This window comes from Chionomys nivalis, chromosome 2, assembly GCF_950005125.1.
Source record: "Chionomys nivalis chromosome 2, mChiNiv1.1, whole genome shotgun sequence".
NCBI classification, from domain to species: domain Eukaryota; kingdom Metazoa; phylum Chordata; class Mammalia; order Rodentia; family Cricetidae; genus Chionomys; species Chionomys nivalis.
This window is the reverse complement of record NC_080087.1, coordinates 93,071,826-93,088,752: the sequence shown is the minus strand read 5'-3', so window position 1 is coordinate 93,088,752 and position 16,927 is coordinate 93,071,826. Positions and strand designations below refer to the sequence as shown.

Sequence of the window (16,927 nt, the reverse complement as noted above, 5' to 3'; positions counted from 1 at the left end):
CTGGAAAACATTGCGGTCTGTCCAACACCGCGCACACTGGATGAACTCTTCCAGGGCATCCCAGCATCGCAGCAAGACATGGAACAGCAGCCGGTCTTCACGCCTCTTATAAGAAGTAGGAATTACTCAAAGAATTGCAGGTGATCTTTGTCGCTGCAGTGGCATCCTCACCCCGACTTACACTTGAAAGGTGGGGCGGTTACTCGGAAGAACCTTTGCTGGGGATTCTGAGGCTGTAGTTGGTGCCTCTATGGTGGGAATACAGCCTCTGAGTGTTTGACATTGCACAGAGACAGGGTGGCAAGGCTTCCTCCAAGCTGCCTCATCGAGTTTGATGACATGTCCTTGGGCAGGATTCCAACTTGCTCTCTGTAAATCCAAATCAGGTGTTGTTTTCAGGATGCATGGGGTGATGTGAAGCAGAAGCAGCTTAGTTCAGGTGAAACCTGTACCTCCCAGTGGCCCATTCTAAAGACTCAGCTGCTGCCGTTGGTTGGTGTTGATGGTGGCATTGCCATGAGACTGAAAGGTCGTACCCTGGCTGTGTCAGAAATGCTTAGAGTTAAACTAAAATACTCCTAACGCTTGTATTTACTGACTGCTAGTCAATAAATATGGTCTAGTAGAAGTATAAAACACGTGATTCCTCATGTCTGAGTATTTGCTTTAAACAAAGAAATTGTGTTTGGGAAAACATCTGAAGCTGTTGAATGCAAGGCGATGCAACATCTGCAGAAAGTGCTCACAGACCGTGGCAGCTCTGAGCTCTGGTATTCCTTTTGTGAAGGGCCATGTTGCACCTGCTTTGATCTCCATCCGCCATGATCCTTCATCTTCCCTTTGAGTCTTTTCTTTGGACTTGACTCTCTACTGAATAATAAGTTTTTCATCTTTTTGACCGCCAACTCAAACAAAGTTATTTTTCGTAAATACTTGGGGAATCTAATAATAACTTAATGTGTTACAGACAACGGAATATGATTTTCATTTCTGGTAATTTTCTATACATAAATGTTAAACTTATTTCTTATTAGTTTGGGACATACTTATTACTTAACTAGAATCTTCTAGAAACCATCATTTTTAGCTTTTTCCCTTGCAAGCATAAGCTTCAATATCAATTGAAAATAATAAGTGTGATTGTTAATGTTTAGCTTTTAGAGGGATTTTTATGAGAACACTGTTAAATGTTGACATCTGCCTTATTGGAGTAAAAAGATTTTGAAAGCTAGAGTCCTTAGAGCTATGAAATATCTTGCATATCTGTGCATGTCTCCAGCGACTGGGGGTCCAGTATGGGGTATTCAAAGACTAAAACATAACTAGAGTTTTAGTCTCTGCCTTGGTCTGTGTAAGGTCTGTGTGGGTCATTTGCATTTGAGAAGATGTGGGTTTCTTTCTCCTCATACTAAAGAGTACTGGTTCTGGGACAGTGGCAGCCTAAGCTCACTGGGCCTAGTGGATCCAGATATCAAAAGAAGTGCTCGTTTGCTGCTCGGGAAGGAACAGACAGCTCAGCATACTTTATCAGGCTCTGGCCATAGTTCTGAGGACCCTGAGCTGTCTTTCTTGCTCTTTGCCCACCCTGTCTCCTCTCCCAGGTCTCCAGGTTGTCCTTTTATATATGTTTAATAGTAAATACCGTCAGTCTTTGTGGTATAGAACTGGGACTTAGACTCCATGATCAATTGGAATAGGGTAGTCTAGTGACTACACTATAGCATATTACCTGTAGCAAATTACCGGCAAATTTAGTCTCTCCTGCCCCTATTTTCCTCTCTCCCTCTCCCATGACCACTGAAGAATCTAATTCTCTGTTTTTTCATCTACTAGAGGCTACCTCTAATCTTTGGCCTCTGGTTCTTTCCTCAAGTATCCAACCCATGCTTCGGTTGTCATTTGGCCTTTTTCTCTTTTGCATATTCCCTTCCTAAGAACCTATGTTTAATGTACTGTTTTTGTCGTAAATAGACAGCCACGTCACCCTAAGATCCTGAATTTAATTGGCATCTATGGAGTCACTTGTACTATATGAGGTAATGTTTGTGGGTCTCTGGAGACTACAGTGTAGATGTTGCGGGGATCATTAGGGTTTATACTGTTGTGATAAAACAATATGATCAAAAGCAACCTGGGGAGAAAAGGGTTGATTCCTTCTTATCGCTGAGTCCATCATCCAGGGAAGACAGGGCAGGAGCTCAAAACAGCAACCTGGAGCCAGGAGCTGATATAGAGGCCATGAAGGAGTGCTACTTACTGGCTTGTTCCTTGAAGCTTTCTGTAGGGGCATTTCATTTGTATTTTAATAAATAAAGCTTACCTGAGGATCAGCAAAGTAAAACAGTCACACTCGCCAACCTTACAGATCAGGCAGCAATGACACATGCCTTTAATCCTAGTAGCCACACTAGTTTGCCATAGAAACCAGGCAGTAGTGGTGCACGCCTTTAATCCCAGAACTAGAGAGGATTATAAAACGGGAGGAGACAGCCCTCGTCTTAGTCTCATTCTGAGATTGCTGGAGGCAGGATCACCATTTTTGGACTGAGGTCGTGGTAAGAGCCAGTGACTGGCTCTTTTGCTTTTCTGGTCTTCAAGTTGAACGCCAGTTTCTGTCTCTGCTTCAGCTTTCTCAGCCTGCTCACTCATAGCATTCAGGACCAACCAGCTCAAGGGTGGCACTACCCGCAGTGAGCTGTGCCTTTCCATGTCAGTTATCAATCAACAAAGTGCACCATAGACTTGCTTACAGGCAAATCTGGTTAGGGCATTTTCTCAATTTTGAGGTTCCCTTCCTCCAAATGACTCTAGCTTCTGTCAGGACGGTTATGTCAGCCGTCTCTCCTGAAATCCCGAGTTCTGGTTTTCCCCAAGAAAGCTATATCGTAAGTTAAAGGTTAAGACCTCAGGGTCAGTCTGTATGGACAGTCCTCGGGTACATACTGATTGACACTGGACTGAAGTTTATGAAGTCTAAACCTGGACCGCTTACCTGAATCTTGAAGCCCCTTCCAGAACCCCTTTAGTGTTCAACTTTGGCTAATGGCGGCATAGTGTTTAAGGTCTACTCAGCACAAACTAGATAAGGTAGCAGACCCTTGGCTTTTACCACTGTTGCCAAGGAACCTAAAAGTACCCTACTATCGATCTCTATTTTCTGTTAGCTCCTTCTAATAGATTTCCAAAAGTAGGAATGACTAAATTAAAAGACAGGTGCGATTTTAAAATATTTCCTGAATTTTATAATCTACCTAATTATAGTTTATAAGATATTTTAAGAATGGATTGGAATGCCACCTTTTGGGAATAACTATCACTAACATACACTTGCCAAGGGTCCCAGAGTTTATTCCTGTGTTTGTATTTCTCTTATTTCAGTTTTCCCTTGCCTTTCTGACCTATTGGAATTATCTGCTTGCTCTTTTTGCTTTGAGTCAGGGGTTTGACCCCTTAAAACCTCCCATCACCTTCTCACATTGAGAAGTAAATACTAAAAATGAAAAATTGACCTTGTTGAGGTAGGGGGCGTATCTCATGGGGTGGAGTGCTTGCCTTACACGCACAAAACTGTGGATTTAATCCTTAGCATCATGCCGTTTCAGGCTTGATAGTGTGTATCTTTAATTACCAGCACCGTGGAGACTCGAAGATCAGGTTTTGTAACATGTTTGAGGCCAGCCTGGGATACATGAAAATGTCTCAGAATAGAAAAAGAAAAGTTGATGATGGTAAGCCTTCCACTTAGTCACCACTATGCACAATAAGCTCTGAGTTCCTTGTGAAGTGGCCTACACTGCTAGATAGATTCTAGTGTTACTGATGCCCTCTGCCCTGAAAAAAATAACATATATATATATATATATATATATATATATATATATATGGAGACACCATTCACTAGAAGCCTGGCACCTAGAAGGCCCAATTACCAATTTGTTTTTCCTTTAAGAATTTACATTGTTTTTTTTTTTTACTTCATTCCTTGTTTATAGTCCAGAATATTTTTTGTAGTTAATAGTGTAACATTTTCTAGTATTTGAATTTTTTTCTCTAGAACTTTAAAGTGGTTAATACTGTAAACCGTAAGTATGATTTTATTTGTTAATCATGTCTCACAATCTCAACCATTATGCTACTTAAATAAGAAATGTAATACTTTGGGTAGCACTTAAAATAGATTCTTCATATATAATATGACTTGAATATTTTTACGTATTAATCTGTTTCTTTTTCTGATCCTCATAATGCATTTCTAAAAGTAGGGATTAGTTGACTAGAAGGGAAAGACTATTCTCAAAGTACATTTTTTCTGATTTTTCTTATTCTCAACTTATAAATACTTGATATAAGAAAGACGAAATTATTTTTAAAAAATAATGGATATAATACTGCCTCTTGAACATAGCTCTTGCTAGTATTTTGGGAAATTTCCTCCATGGCATTTTTCTTTTAGACTTCATTTTTATCTTATTGCTCCTGGCAGCCCCAAGGGAAGAGCCTGAGCCTGTCTTTTCTTCTCCTACTTTCCCCCTGCAGCGTCTCCCTCCTCATGGCTTCCCTGCTCTGTCCACACTCCTGTGAGGGGCCTTGTGGGGTGTACTGGCCCAGTTTAAGTCTGAGGTAATCTCCCCTGCTCCAACAGCTTGAATTTAATTGCATTTACTTTAATTGCATTTTCCATCCCAACTCATGGCTGTCGATAATTTCACTGTGATTTTAGTGCTTATCATGCAGAAGCATGGAGGATTTAGTGTGGTCTAATTCGAGTGACAGCTTTTGTAGAGCCGATTTCCACCTGTGTTTTCCTATAGACTCGCTTCCCTTTATGCTCCGCTTTCCTTTTTAATTCTTTATAATTCCATGTTTCCCTGAGATTATTTTTTCCTCTGCTTGAGGGATTTGGTATTTCATTTAGTACAAGTTTGGTGGGAAAGAAAGGAAAAAAAAGGAAGGAAGGAAGGAAGGAAGGAAGGAAGGAAGGAAGGAAGGAGAAAGAGAAAAGAGAGAGAAAGCAAACAAGCAAGCAATCTCAGTTTCTGAAACTATTCTTTAATTTTCTAAAGATTTAATCACTTTAAATATTGCTCCTCATCTCTAATGTGTCACTGATGGGCTTAATTTTGCTTGTTTTATTTGACCCTATCATCTTGATGTCCCTGGCTGCTTTGAAGAATGTCAAGGATTTGAGAGGACAGCATGACCGTCATGAATATTGTCTGTTTGGTGTGCAGAGAGAGTTTTGTTTTGTGGATTTCCTTTCTTGGATCTGACTCGTTCTTTTCAGCGATTTCCTCTGTCCCTCTTGTTTTTACCTTCTGTTTTGTCTGCACTGCACATGGATGCTGCGTGTCAGCCTCTCTCTTGCTGGCTGCACCCCATTGCCCAGTGTATCTCTTGTGTGCATTTTGCACATTTACCCCTTTGGAATCTATTTGCTGATTTCTTTGTTGTAATTTTCTACCTTCTCAAGTACTTTTTCATGTTTTTCTCTTTTCCTGGATGTACTCCTAGGTATGTTAAAGTTATCAGCTCACACAAGAATTTGGGTCATGTGCCATTTTCTCTTAGTGCTTAGTCACATGACTTTGTCTCTTGAGAGGATTCCCGATTTGTATTGAGTGTTAGATATTGTGTTGAAATTATACTTTGTTAGATGTTATCGCTGTAACCTGTAATGTGCTGAATTGAGGCTGAAGAATTTAATCTCTTTTTTTTTAATCTAGCTTTTTAGCTGTTACTTTGTAGGCCCCTTCTAATTTTTAAATTCACCAGGAATCAGTATGTTATTTTAATGTTCACATTGAATAAGATTCATGAGTCAATTTGGGAGGGTTTTACATTATTTAGGATTTTTTCTTCTTTTATTTTTCTCAGTAAAATTTTTTCAACTTCTGTACTGACTGCTCAATTTGGTATAAAATGAATTTATAAAACAGTTAATTCATTGCTTCTGATTAATTTTTTAATTATCTTAACTACCCTCATTCTGTGTATTTTCCATGTGTCAAGAACATGCGTATTTTTGCTTGATCTGATATTGAAATAAGTTATCAGTTTGTTTGTGTTTCTTCCTTCTCTCTTTTATAGGTGTTTCCATGTCAGGAGGAACTGTGTGTTTACATACAAACCTTCATAGCCACACATGCAGGAAGATCTTCTTTCTTCCTATTTTGATTGTAACTCTTATGGTCACCTTGCATGTGTGCATCTTCTGAGCCCCCAACTTGTGTCCCACTACCATGTCACCAGAACCTTCGGGTCAACATGTCACTGATATTATTTGTCATTCTTTTGTCTAGGTTTGCATATGTCTCTCTCTCTCTCTCTCTCTCTCTCTCTCTCTCTCACACACACACACACACACACACACGTACGTAGCAGTACAGTATGTTGGGCTGGTTGACTCGTTCATTGCTCCATTTGGTGTGATGCTATCCCAGGATCTTTGAATGGGCTGCCATGGCCGTGAAGTAGGTGATGGTGGAAATGAGTGGTTACCAGGTTCTGCTTCTGACAGCTGACAGATAGTAAGATGGTTTGCTCAGCATTGTGCTTTACCTTGAATCTTGGCTTTTCATTTTACTATGTCTTGGAGAAATGAAATCATCTAATGCCATGGTAAGAATTCGGCCTTCAGTGTTTCTGACTCCTAGGTCCCAGGAGTCACAGGACTTTGACTTTTGAAATCTAATGTCTTCAAAAGAAAAAATCTTTGTTTTTGATATCTTTATTTGCCTGGTAATTGTTATCATACGTATTTTATTCTCATAGAAATGAGGTAGAAAGTAAAAGGACTTCAGATCTAGAATTGCCATGTTTCTTAACATTTTAAGCTGTGTATTTCCATGGTCTGAGTGCTGAACTCCGTTCCTTAGATTTTGTTTTAGTGTGAGTGGTGAGGATATTCTCGTTTGAAATGAAATTTTCAATGAGCTCCGGTCTTTGCTTTGTCCCTAACTTTCTGTGTGACCTTGGATGGGTCTGTCAGTTCCCTCCTTTTTACAGAGGATTTGATTAACTACCTTTGTATATTTTCAGGATTAAAAATAATCAAAATGAAATGCCCTGATAAAATTATAAAGCCCCACAATAGTAAGTATCATTTATAAATGATAAATTCTACAAGTTAAAATTTTCTCTGCTCTTCATTCATCGACTATATCTACTGAACATTTTTCCGTAAATTTTGATCTTTCTTACACAGTGATAAAAACATGTCGTGTTTCTAGAATGTTCCTTCAGTGTTGACTTATTGCATACAGTGAGGTCATAAGATTAACCACTTTGTATACATTGTAAGGGATGATTTTTGTTATTGTTCTACCATTTTTGTTTATAAGTTTTCTTTTACAGGCATATTTTAAATCTAGCACTTTCTGTTCATCCCGTGTTTCCTGAGGAGAGTCTCTGTAAGCATGGTCAGGGCAGCTGTGTAGAAAGTCCTTCACATGGACTCAGCAGTGGGGGAATGTCCACAGAGAAGCCCAGCTGCCAGAATGCCTGACATGTCCTTGGCTACGAGCAGTGTGGTTACAAAAATGGCTGGCGTTACGGTGCTTTTAGCTGAATAGGTCTTGGTGACATGCCTGACCCGCTAGCACCTCCCTTGTGAGAAGGATGAAATGCTGAGCCTTCCAGAGCTCCACACAATCCAAAGGACTGTCCCAGACGTAAGAAGCACTCCACACAGCCGTTACTAGGCCCCGAATCAGTCTGCGCCATAGAGACAGTTCAGTGATTGCTGCTGTTGTCCTTCTTAACATAATGTCAATTATTGCTGCCCAAAGGGTGAAGGAAGTCTGAATGTCCTCCTCCTCGGTGGGTTTCAAAGGACAGACGCTTTCAGCAGTGAGATCCTGGTTCCTCTATTAGTCTCCAGATTGGCGTGAGCCTTTGCCTGGCCTTTCATTATTTTTCTCCTTGCTGAAGTCCATTATTCTCCTGTTTTGTAATTTGATTGACAGATAACAAATGAGGGCTTTTTCTTCATGAGATGAGCTGTTCTTCTAAAGAATTGAAATAATTGCCCGTAACACCAAGTTGTGAAACCCTGGTGTCACAGTGAGAACTGGGGGGCCAGACATGACTTGGTGACAGATAGTGTCTCAGGAGCTAATGGGAATGTGAACGAAATTGGAGGAAAGAGGCTGTTAACAAAACAAGGTCCCTGTTCAGTCGGGAATTACATAAAGGAGAAACAAACGCTCCCCGTTCCCAGAATATCAGTAATATTCTTGTTACTATGGAGATAAGTTGGTAAATGATAATAATCTATTGAAACTTGTCCTTCACACCCAAAGGGCTTGAAAGGATTCATGCGTTTTCTACTCCTAAAGACGTTCATGCCATTGTTACAACAGCGGCATGCCTTGCCCGGTCATTCGTTATTGTGACTGGCAGGGTTCCTACCAGGGTGAGGTTGGTCGTTACCTTTCTCCTCTGGTAGCCTGTACAGTACCTTCTCATATATGTGAAATAGCTGGGGGGGGGGGGGGGGGGGGACAGGAGAAACTTAACGTCAGTCCTGGTTTGATTTGTCCGTGTTCTCGGGTGTGTGGTGTCTTCAGCAGTAGGATCTTAACCAAAAACAGACTGTATAAAATTCCCAGAGAATTAGTATTTTTTTTTTGAAAAAGAACTCCTGCTGAGAGTTTTGCACTGTTGCTCAGGTGATTACCACCAAACATGGCCATAGCCAGGAAATTTGGGTAATTTGGAGGGTCTACTTGTTCGTAAGAAAATGTAACTCATGGTTATTCTTTCTCTGCATTCCACTTAAAATGTAAACTAGGAGTTCGTGTGTATGCCAGACAAATTTGTATTGTCAGGTCCTTGAACAGCATGCTGTGAATCTCTAATTACGTTAGAATTTATTTTCTTACCCCTGCGTTTTACTCATTAATATTCTACATATTTAGTTTTTTTTAATAGATTCTTGGCACAATAATTACATAATCACTCAATACAGTAGAAACATCGTTATGGTCAAATACTAATTATCTACTTAAGTGAAACAAACCAAAACCTAGCTCACAGCTTCCTGTAGGATGTACTCTCATATGGTACAGAACCAAACGTATGCTTAAAACTCTGAGTAAGTGTGAGTCAGGTTTCAAACTGTCTTTCAATTGGGAAGGAATCAGTGCTTTGGGTGCTTGTTAATCTGTTGCTTCAGCTTCTGTATCACAGCCTTCATGACCGCTCTGTCCAGAGTCCTCACCGGCAGGCTTCCCAATTCAGTGCACTTCCGCTGCTGGGGATGCACCAGGGGTGTGCGCTCCTTCACATCCTCGCTTTGGAGGCTCTGAAACTGTAGATTTTAGTCTTAAATCACTCATTTACGGTGCTCTGGGATGTGTGACCTCTGCCATTCTCTCCAGTGCACTTTTGGAGGCTCACATAGTCCCTCTGGCGACACAAAATCCTAGCACTGTGATACTCTGGGTGTGTTTGTGATCAGAGGGTCACCAGGCAAAAGACAATCTGTTGCTGTGAGGAGAAGGTTTGAATAGATTGTCAGATTTGTCTGCTAGATCTGCTGGGTGCCTCTCCCCAGGCTCCACACTGATCCCTCCCCAGGCTCCACAGTGACCTCTCCAGACTCCACACTGACCCCTCCCCAGGCTCCACAGTGATCCCTCCCCAGGCTCCACAGTGACCTGACCCCTCTCCAGGCTCCACAGTGACCTGACCCCTCTCCAGGCTCCACAGTGACCTGACCCCTCCCCAGACTCCACAGTGATCCCTCCCCAGGCTCCACACTGACCCCTCCCCAGGCTCCACAGTGACCTGACCCCTCCCCAGGCTCCACACTGACTTTCCTTGAAAATTGCTCCTGAGGCTAAGGTGGGGCTCTAATGAGTGGTAGGGTGTTCAGTGCTCTCTGTAAATATGCTTGTGCCTGATGGCTTCTTTCATCTGTTCTTGTCCATGTATATGGAACATCAATGAGTCAGTGGAGACAAGGCTGCAAGTTAGGTCCTCTTGTCCTGTTGCGTAGACTTACCAGCCTACAGGACTAGGGGCATTCTTACAGTTATATCACCTGCAATATTCCAGAGTAATATTTAAGACATAAATGTGCCTCCTGCTAAGCAATGTATAAGTGAAATGGTTTATATATTTTGTGCCTTATCATCTTTCTTTTTTTTATTCTGTGTTCTTTGCTTTGCTTTGTTAGATACTTTATTTCTTAATGAATGAGTTGTAATATGAATGGAAATGAAGATGTATAAGAACATGCGTATGAGGACTTTCTGATGTTGTTGAGCAAATAGAAGCTATGTCATAACTACTCTAGATGTTCTGTGTTAACAGGAGGTGGGGACTACTCTAGATATTTTAATGGGAGAGGCGGCGACTGTTCTAGATATATAACAGGGAGGTCATTACTGTCTGACTGTTCGATGTTCCTGCTGTTAACACATTTTCTAGGAAAATTAAAGATTTTTAGATCATAAAAATATTCACTAGTGAATCAGTGAACAGCATCAACCCCTGTTCTTTTTGAAATGCTGGCTTATTTGTTTATGTAAATGAGCTGTGATGTAAGACCATAAGTCCCTAGACTTCCTGAGCTCTGTCACCTGGTGGTGTGCATCATGCCTGCTGCACTGTGGAGCAGGGTCAGGAGAAGTCAGGACAGTGAGGAAATAAGATGTGCGTGCTTCAATGGAGAATGGTTGAGAGAGCACAGGAAAGAGGAAGAGAGGCTTAGAAACCGTTTGTGAAGAGTTCTGTCTGAAAGCACCCTGTAAAATTAAACATGGTGTACCACAGTGAGCTTTTGCCAGCATAGCAGAGATCCCACCGAAAAAGCAGTTAGTGGTTTGGTCCTGCTAAGAACCACGGTGCTGTTGCGGATACCCATGGAAGTTACTCTCATGATTCTCGTTTTTTTTTTGTTTGTTTGTTTGTTTTTGGTTTTTCGAGACAGGGTTTCTCTGTGGCTTTGGCTTTGGAGCCTGTCCTGGAACTAGCTCTTGTAGACCAGGCTGGTCTCGAACTCACAGAGTTCCGCCTGTCTCTGCCTCCCGAGTGCTGGGATTAAAGGTGTGCGCCACCACCGCCCAGCTGATTCTCATTTTCCTTTGCTTGACTGAGTCCCCCCCCCCAAGTCTTTTTTTCTCAATTATATTTGTCATAACATTTGGGGCCTTCTTATAACTAGATTTACTTTAAGTAAACTTTATTTTTTTTAATCCCAGAATAGCATATAAGGGACCTCTCTATAAAATATACACGTGTATTATGAGATTTGCATGTATAATCATACAAGTTCTAAAATGAGTGTCAGATTTTTATTTGAAGTTAATTATGTGTAAATTGCAGACAATTTATGATTTTTAAAATTTTTATTTTTAGTCAACACAGTGAAGAAAATATTAGATGAAAATATGAGAGCACTGATTCTTTTAGATAGCTAAAATGATACTCCTATGACCTTGGGGATATAGAAGGTGTTTAATATGCATATTAATATGAAGACTTGCTAGGCTGTCCTCCTCTTTCAAGATGTGTGGTGTTTGCTGTGAAGAAAGTCACTCTGGCCATTCTCTCGGGATGGTTTCTCTGTGTAGCCCTGGCTGTCTTGGAACTCACTCTGTAGACCAGGCTGGCCCCAAACTCAGACCTGCCTGCCTCTGAAGTGCTGGGATTAAAGGCATATGCCACCATGCCCGGCTTCCCTGTGTATATGTCTGGGATCTGGAGCCTCAGGAAGAGCATTGGAGAAATGGAAGTGGTTGGCGATTGCGGCATTGACACTGCTGTCTTTGCAGGTATCTCGTGGTCTACAATCCTTTTGAACAAGAACGGGCCTCAGTGGTGTCCGTCTGCGTGAACTCCGCTGCAGTGCAAGTGCTGTCTGATACAGGAAAGCCCATGGAGGTTCAAGTCAGCGCAGTCTGGAATGATGCGAGAACCATTTCACAAACAGCCTATGAGGTATGCGGTGGCCATAGAACAGAAAAGAGCCTGAAAAAGATAAAGGACTAAAAGAAAAAAGCATGGTCAGGGTCCATAGCTTGTACCTGCATAATGGGGTCCATAGCTTGTACCTGCATAATGGGGTCCATAGCTTGTACCTGCATAATGGGGTCCATAGCTTGTACCTGCATAATAGGGTCCATTTCTTGTACCTGCATTATAGGGTCCTTAGCTTGTACCTGCATAATGACCCATGGCATACCCATCGAGCTGTTGTGTGGAAGTGAAAATCTAACCGCAGAGGATATAACTGGGTGGCTAAATGGTACTAAAGGAAAAATATTAGTGTTTTTTAGCAGGTACCATTTTACAGTGGGGTGTGTATATCTTTCTAAGTATTAATATTTTAACTAGATTACAAAACAATAAACTAATAAATTTTGGAACTTTTGTATGTAACTCAATACACATAGAACTGAGGTAAATGGTACCATTTTTTAGTAGTAATGTTGGTTAGCTGCCATTTTTCATAGTAATGGTGACTTAATATGGCCTGGAGAGAAGATTTTAACTAAGATTATAAAATATATTTTTGAGATTTAATTATGGAATTCAACCAATAGACACTGTGTATGTGTGTGTGTGGTGTGTGTTTCTGTGTGTTGTCTGTGTATATATGGTGTCTCTGTGTTGTCTGTATGTGTATATGTATCTATGTGTGTGTACGTATGTGGATATCTTGTTGTCTGCGTGTGTATATGTGTGTATGTCTGTATGTGGTGTCTGTGTGTGTGTGTGTCTGTGTTGTCTGCACATGTATGTATGTGTATATATGTATCTGTATGTCTCTCTCTGTGTGTTTGTGTCTTAGATAAGCAGTTTTTAAATGAACCCCGTATCACTAGAAACATTAAGTATTTGGAGTCCGGAGATGATCTAAAGCCTTATAGAGATACAGTGATAAACTAGCAACTGAAGAGGGAGTTACTTCTGCTTTTCAAACACTGTTGCTGGTATAGCTCAGATAATCATTGTCCTGTAAATTAAATGGGAAGTAGAGTCCATGCTCAGGCAAGATCGGACAGCCTATCTCGAAAGTGAAACAGCTCTCCAAAGGCAGGGGCCCAGCTCACAGGGTGCCTCCTCCAGGCCTTGCTCAGTGTCCACTAGCTCCAGGACAGCTTGCAATGGCTACTGCTAGCTGAACTGATTATACCATATTTGTATAATTATACCTACGTTCTTAACACACTGAATATAATGTTATAAAAGGTGTTATGATAATTAAGAAGAAAAAATTGTTTACATTACATCCTCACCTTTCTGGAGAGTTTCTGCCTCTGGGTGTCTGTTGAGAACACTGTGGAACATTGGAAGGATGGTCATATAATTTCTTAGAGGGGTGAAAACATTAATGCCTTCAGTAAGCCTTCCTACCTGAGATGATTAGTTTCCTGGATGAACTGAGGTATGGGCAATCTGACCTACCTACTAAAGCATTTATACAATAATGATATGTCATGTTTTTATTGCAAATATAAATGTTTCCCTTTGATACTTTTCTCAGTAGTAACCTCTCTCCTGTCTTTAAAGGTGTCTTTTCTAGCTCATATACCACCCCTGGGAATGAAAGTGTACAAGATCGTGGAATCACAGAGTTCGAGTTCACACATGGCTGACTATTTCCTGTATAATGGTGGCATAGCAGAAAATGGAATATTCCACGTGAAGAACATGATAGGTGTGGGGGATGCTATAACTATAGAGAATTCCTTCCTTGCGCTCTGGTTTGACCGATCTGGGCTTATGGAGGTATGTTCTCAATAGCTGTGGTAACCATAGAGAGCTTATTGTATTTACTGTGTGTGTCCATGACTATGCGGATGGCCAAGTCTTCTCAACCCAGGGCTGTGGCAGACACGCTGGGAGATAGGATTGGTTAGCTGCTGCCTACCTTCTGTGGGCATGCTGCTTACGGTGCGTGTGCAGTGGTGCCGCTCACAGTGCGTGTGCAGTGGTGTTGCTCACAGTGTGTGTGCAGTGGTGCCACTCAACAGTGTGTGTGCAGTGGTGTTGCTCACAGTGTGTGTGCAATGGTGCTGCTCACGGTGTGTGTGCAGTGGTGTTGCTCACTGTGTGTGCAGTGGTGTTGGTCACAGTGTGTGTGCAGTGGTGTTGCTCACTGTGTGTGCAGTGGTGTTGCTCTGAAGGCGTAAGTCACAAACAATCCCACACCAGTTTGGAATTATGATTAATAGGGTGGTATTTATTTAAAGGGGAAAAAACTTACAGATCACCGTCCCAGACAACAGCCCTCTGCGCAATCAGGAAGGAGTCTAGTCGCTGGAAATGGAGCAGGAAGCAAAGAGAGCGAGGAGGGAAGTGGCCGCTTTTTTAAAGAGAGAGACCACGCCCCAATGGGCTGGTATCTCAGTGGCTATTGGCTGGAGGAGCAGAAGGACCTCCCGCAACACCTCCCCCTTTTGTTTAAGTAAGAGAGTTCTAAACCTATTATGAAATTATATGCAATAAGTACAAATATCCTATTCTAACTAGCTTAGGCCTTATATAATAAATAGCTTGACCAAGTCATGAGAGGAAAGTAACTACATTTATATAGTCTTCAACCCCATAGAAGATCTGAGAAGGAAAATAATGTTACCTGAGTAATTAGGAAGTGCAATCAAACAACTTCCAAAACATGCAACAAATCACAGAGACAACTAGCTACCTGGGCAATCACCCAAAGTCACGTTTGCAGCGTTGAAGCAACCAACTTTGGCTAAGGCCTAACATAACTGACATACCATTTTCAAAGGCAAGCAACTTTTCAAAACTATCTTACCCTGTCTTGGCAGGGTATGACAGTCATGTTTTATCCATTAATGCACGCTCTGTATCTCTGTCAGTGGTTGAGGTATGGGCATTTCTTTGCCCAAAGGCCAGTTCTGCCAAAAAGAAAGACTCCAGGTGGAGTGTCTTTGGTGCTCAATATTCTCTGGGAATAGATCAGTGCTGCCAGGAGCAATTGTGTCTCACTACCACAAAACTCTGAGTTAGATTAAAGGCCATTTTCTACAGCTCTTTGAAGAGGTTGAAGATTATCTATACTGAGTATAATCTCTATGTATCTAAAGAATCTGATTAGTCTAATTATAGATGACAAACTTAGAATACTATTGATCTATATAATTCTCAATACAGTATGTGTGCAGTGGTGTTGCTCACAGTGTGTGTGCAGTGGTGCCACTCAGTGTGTGTGCAGTGGTGCCACTCAGTGTGTGTGCAGTGGTGCCACTCAGTGTGTGTGCAGTGGTGTTGCTCACAGTGTGTGTGCAGTGGTGTTGCTCACAGTGTGTGTGCAATGGTGCCACTCAGTGTGTGTGCAGTGGTGCCACTCAGTGTGTGTGCAGTGGTGTTGCTCACAGTGTGTGTGCAATGGTGCCACTCAGTGTGTGTGCAGTGGTGTTGCTCACAGTGTGTGTGCAGTAGTGTTGCTCACAGTGTGTGTGTAGTGGTGTTGCTCACAGTGTGTGTAGTGGTGTTGCTCACAGTGTGTGTGCAGTGGTGTTGCTCACAGTGTGTGTAGTGGTATTGCTCACAGTGTGTGTGCAGTGGTGTTGCTCATCCATTAAGTAAATGTAGTAGTTTAAAGTGTTTATCTAATCTTTGGAAAGCGGTTTAATAGAATACAATATCTATTGAATAAAAGTTATTTTCTTATTTTTGGTTCGCTTTTATTATATTTTTAAACTGGCTCATGCATATTGACAGTTAAACAGGTCTCCTTCTATAGAAAGTTTGCTAAGTGTTAAGTCTAAGCTGCTTGTTCCTTGCTAAAATATATTGCAACTTTTTGTTCCTATTTGAAGGGTTTAAAATCTGAGGCTACCTATAAAATTTTGATGCTCAACCAAGTATTTTTAATGCTAGAGGCTTACCTTAGCCACTTTCAGTCCCACCTACTCCCTTTTTCTTTTCTGAGACAGGGTGAGACTTTGTAGCCCAGAGTTGCCTGGAACCCATTATTAATCCCAGGCTAACCTTAGCTTATATAATCCTTCTGCTTTAGTCTTATAAATACATGAGCATTTAAACATTTTATGTGTATTTGTGTTTTCCTTTCATGCTTGTGTGTACTCGGGTACCTGGGTGCCTGAGACGGTCATGTGGGCATCTGATTCCCAACAACTGGAGTTACAGATGGTAGTGAGCTGCCATATGGGTGCTTGGAATCGAACCCAGGTCTTCTGCAACTGCTCTTAACCACTGAGCCATCTCTCTAGCCCTTCTTGAGCATTTTAACTGTCTCGGTTGATTTTGTCTTTTATTTTGAGCATATTCACAGTCCCCATTTTCAGTTTTGTCTTACTGCCTTTATGTATTTTGGTTTTCATTCTTAGCTCAATCTGATGACATTTTGGTAATGAATTGTTGTTTCTGGTGGTGTTGTTTTGTTTTATAATCCCTAGAAAGTGAGAATGAAAGAAGACGGTAAACACCATGAAATGAAGGTGCAGTTTCTCTGGTATGGAACCACAAGTAGAAGAGACAAAAGTGGTGCCTATCTCTTCTTGCCCGATGGGCAGGGCCAGGTGAGTGTTGCTACAGAACTGGTTGGCATGCATGCTTACTGGAACAGTGCTTACTGCTGGACGGTGGCACCCGCCTCTAATCCCAGTACTCAGGATGCAGAGGTAGGCAGATCTCCATGAGCTCGAGGCCAGCCTGGTCTACCTGGTCTACAGAGCGAGTTCCAGGATAGCCAGGTTTACACCAAGAAACCCTGACTGAAAAAGGACGGCAGGAGAGTGCTAAGGGCAAAGATCAGCATGTCTCACTAGTTAACATTGGGATTGATCAACTCTCGGCTGTGGAATTATATTTATTCTTATTAAAGGTTGGCAGTTTGTACTGGAACATTAGATGTGTCCAAGCTGCAATTCAGTTAGGAAGACACAAGAATGAGTGCTCTCCATGAAGGAAACTAACCTAGACC

General features: G+C 41.6%; 1 protein-coding gene across 1 annotated transcript in view; it reads left to right on the top strand.

Moving 5' to 3' along the window:
* The window catches only part of Man2a1 (mannosidase alpha class 2A member 1), a 166,991-nt gene that overhangs the window by 105,860 nt on the left and 44,204 nt on the right, over window positions 1-16,927 (top strand). The window contains exons 13-15 of the mRNA XM_057761917.1: window positions 11,781-11,946; window positions 13,522-13,740; window positions 16,401-16,523. Coding sequence (XP_057617900.1) covers window positions 11,781-11,946; window positions 13,522-13,740; window positions 16,401-16,523 — 508 coding nt within the window. The remainder of the gene's footprint in view (window positions 1-11,780; window positions 11,947-13,521; window positions 13,741-16,400; window positions 16,524-16,927) is intronic.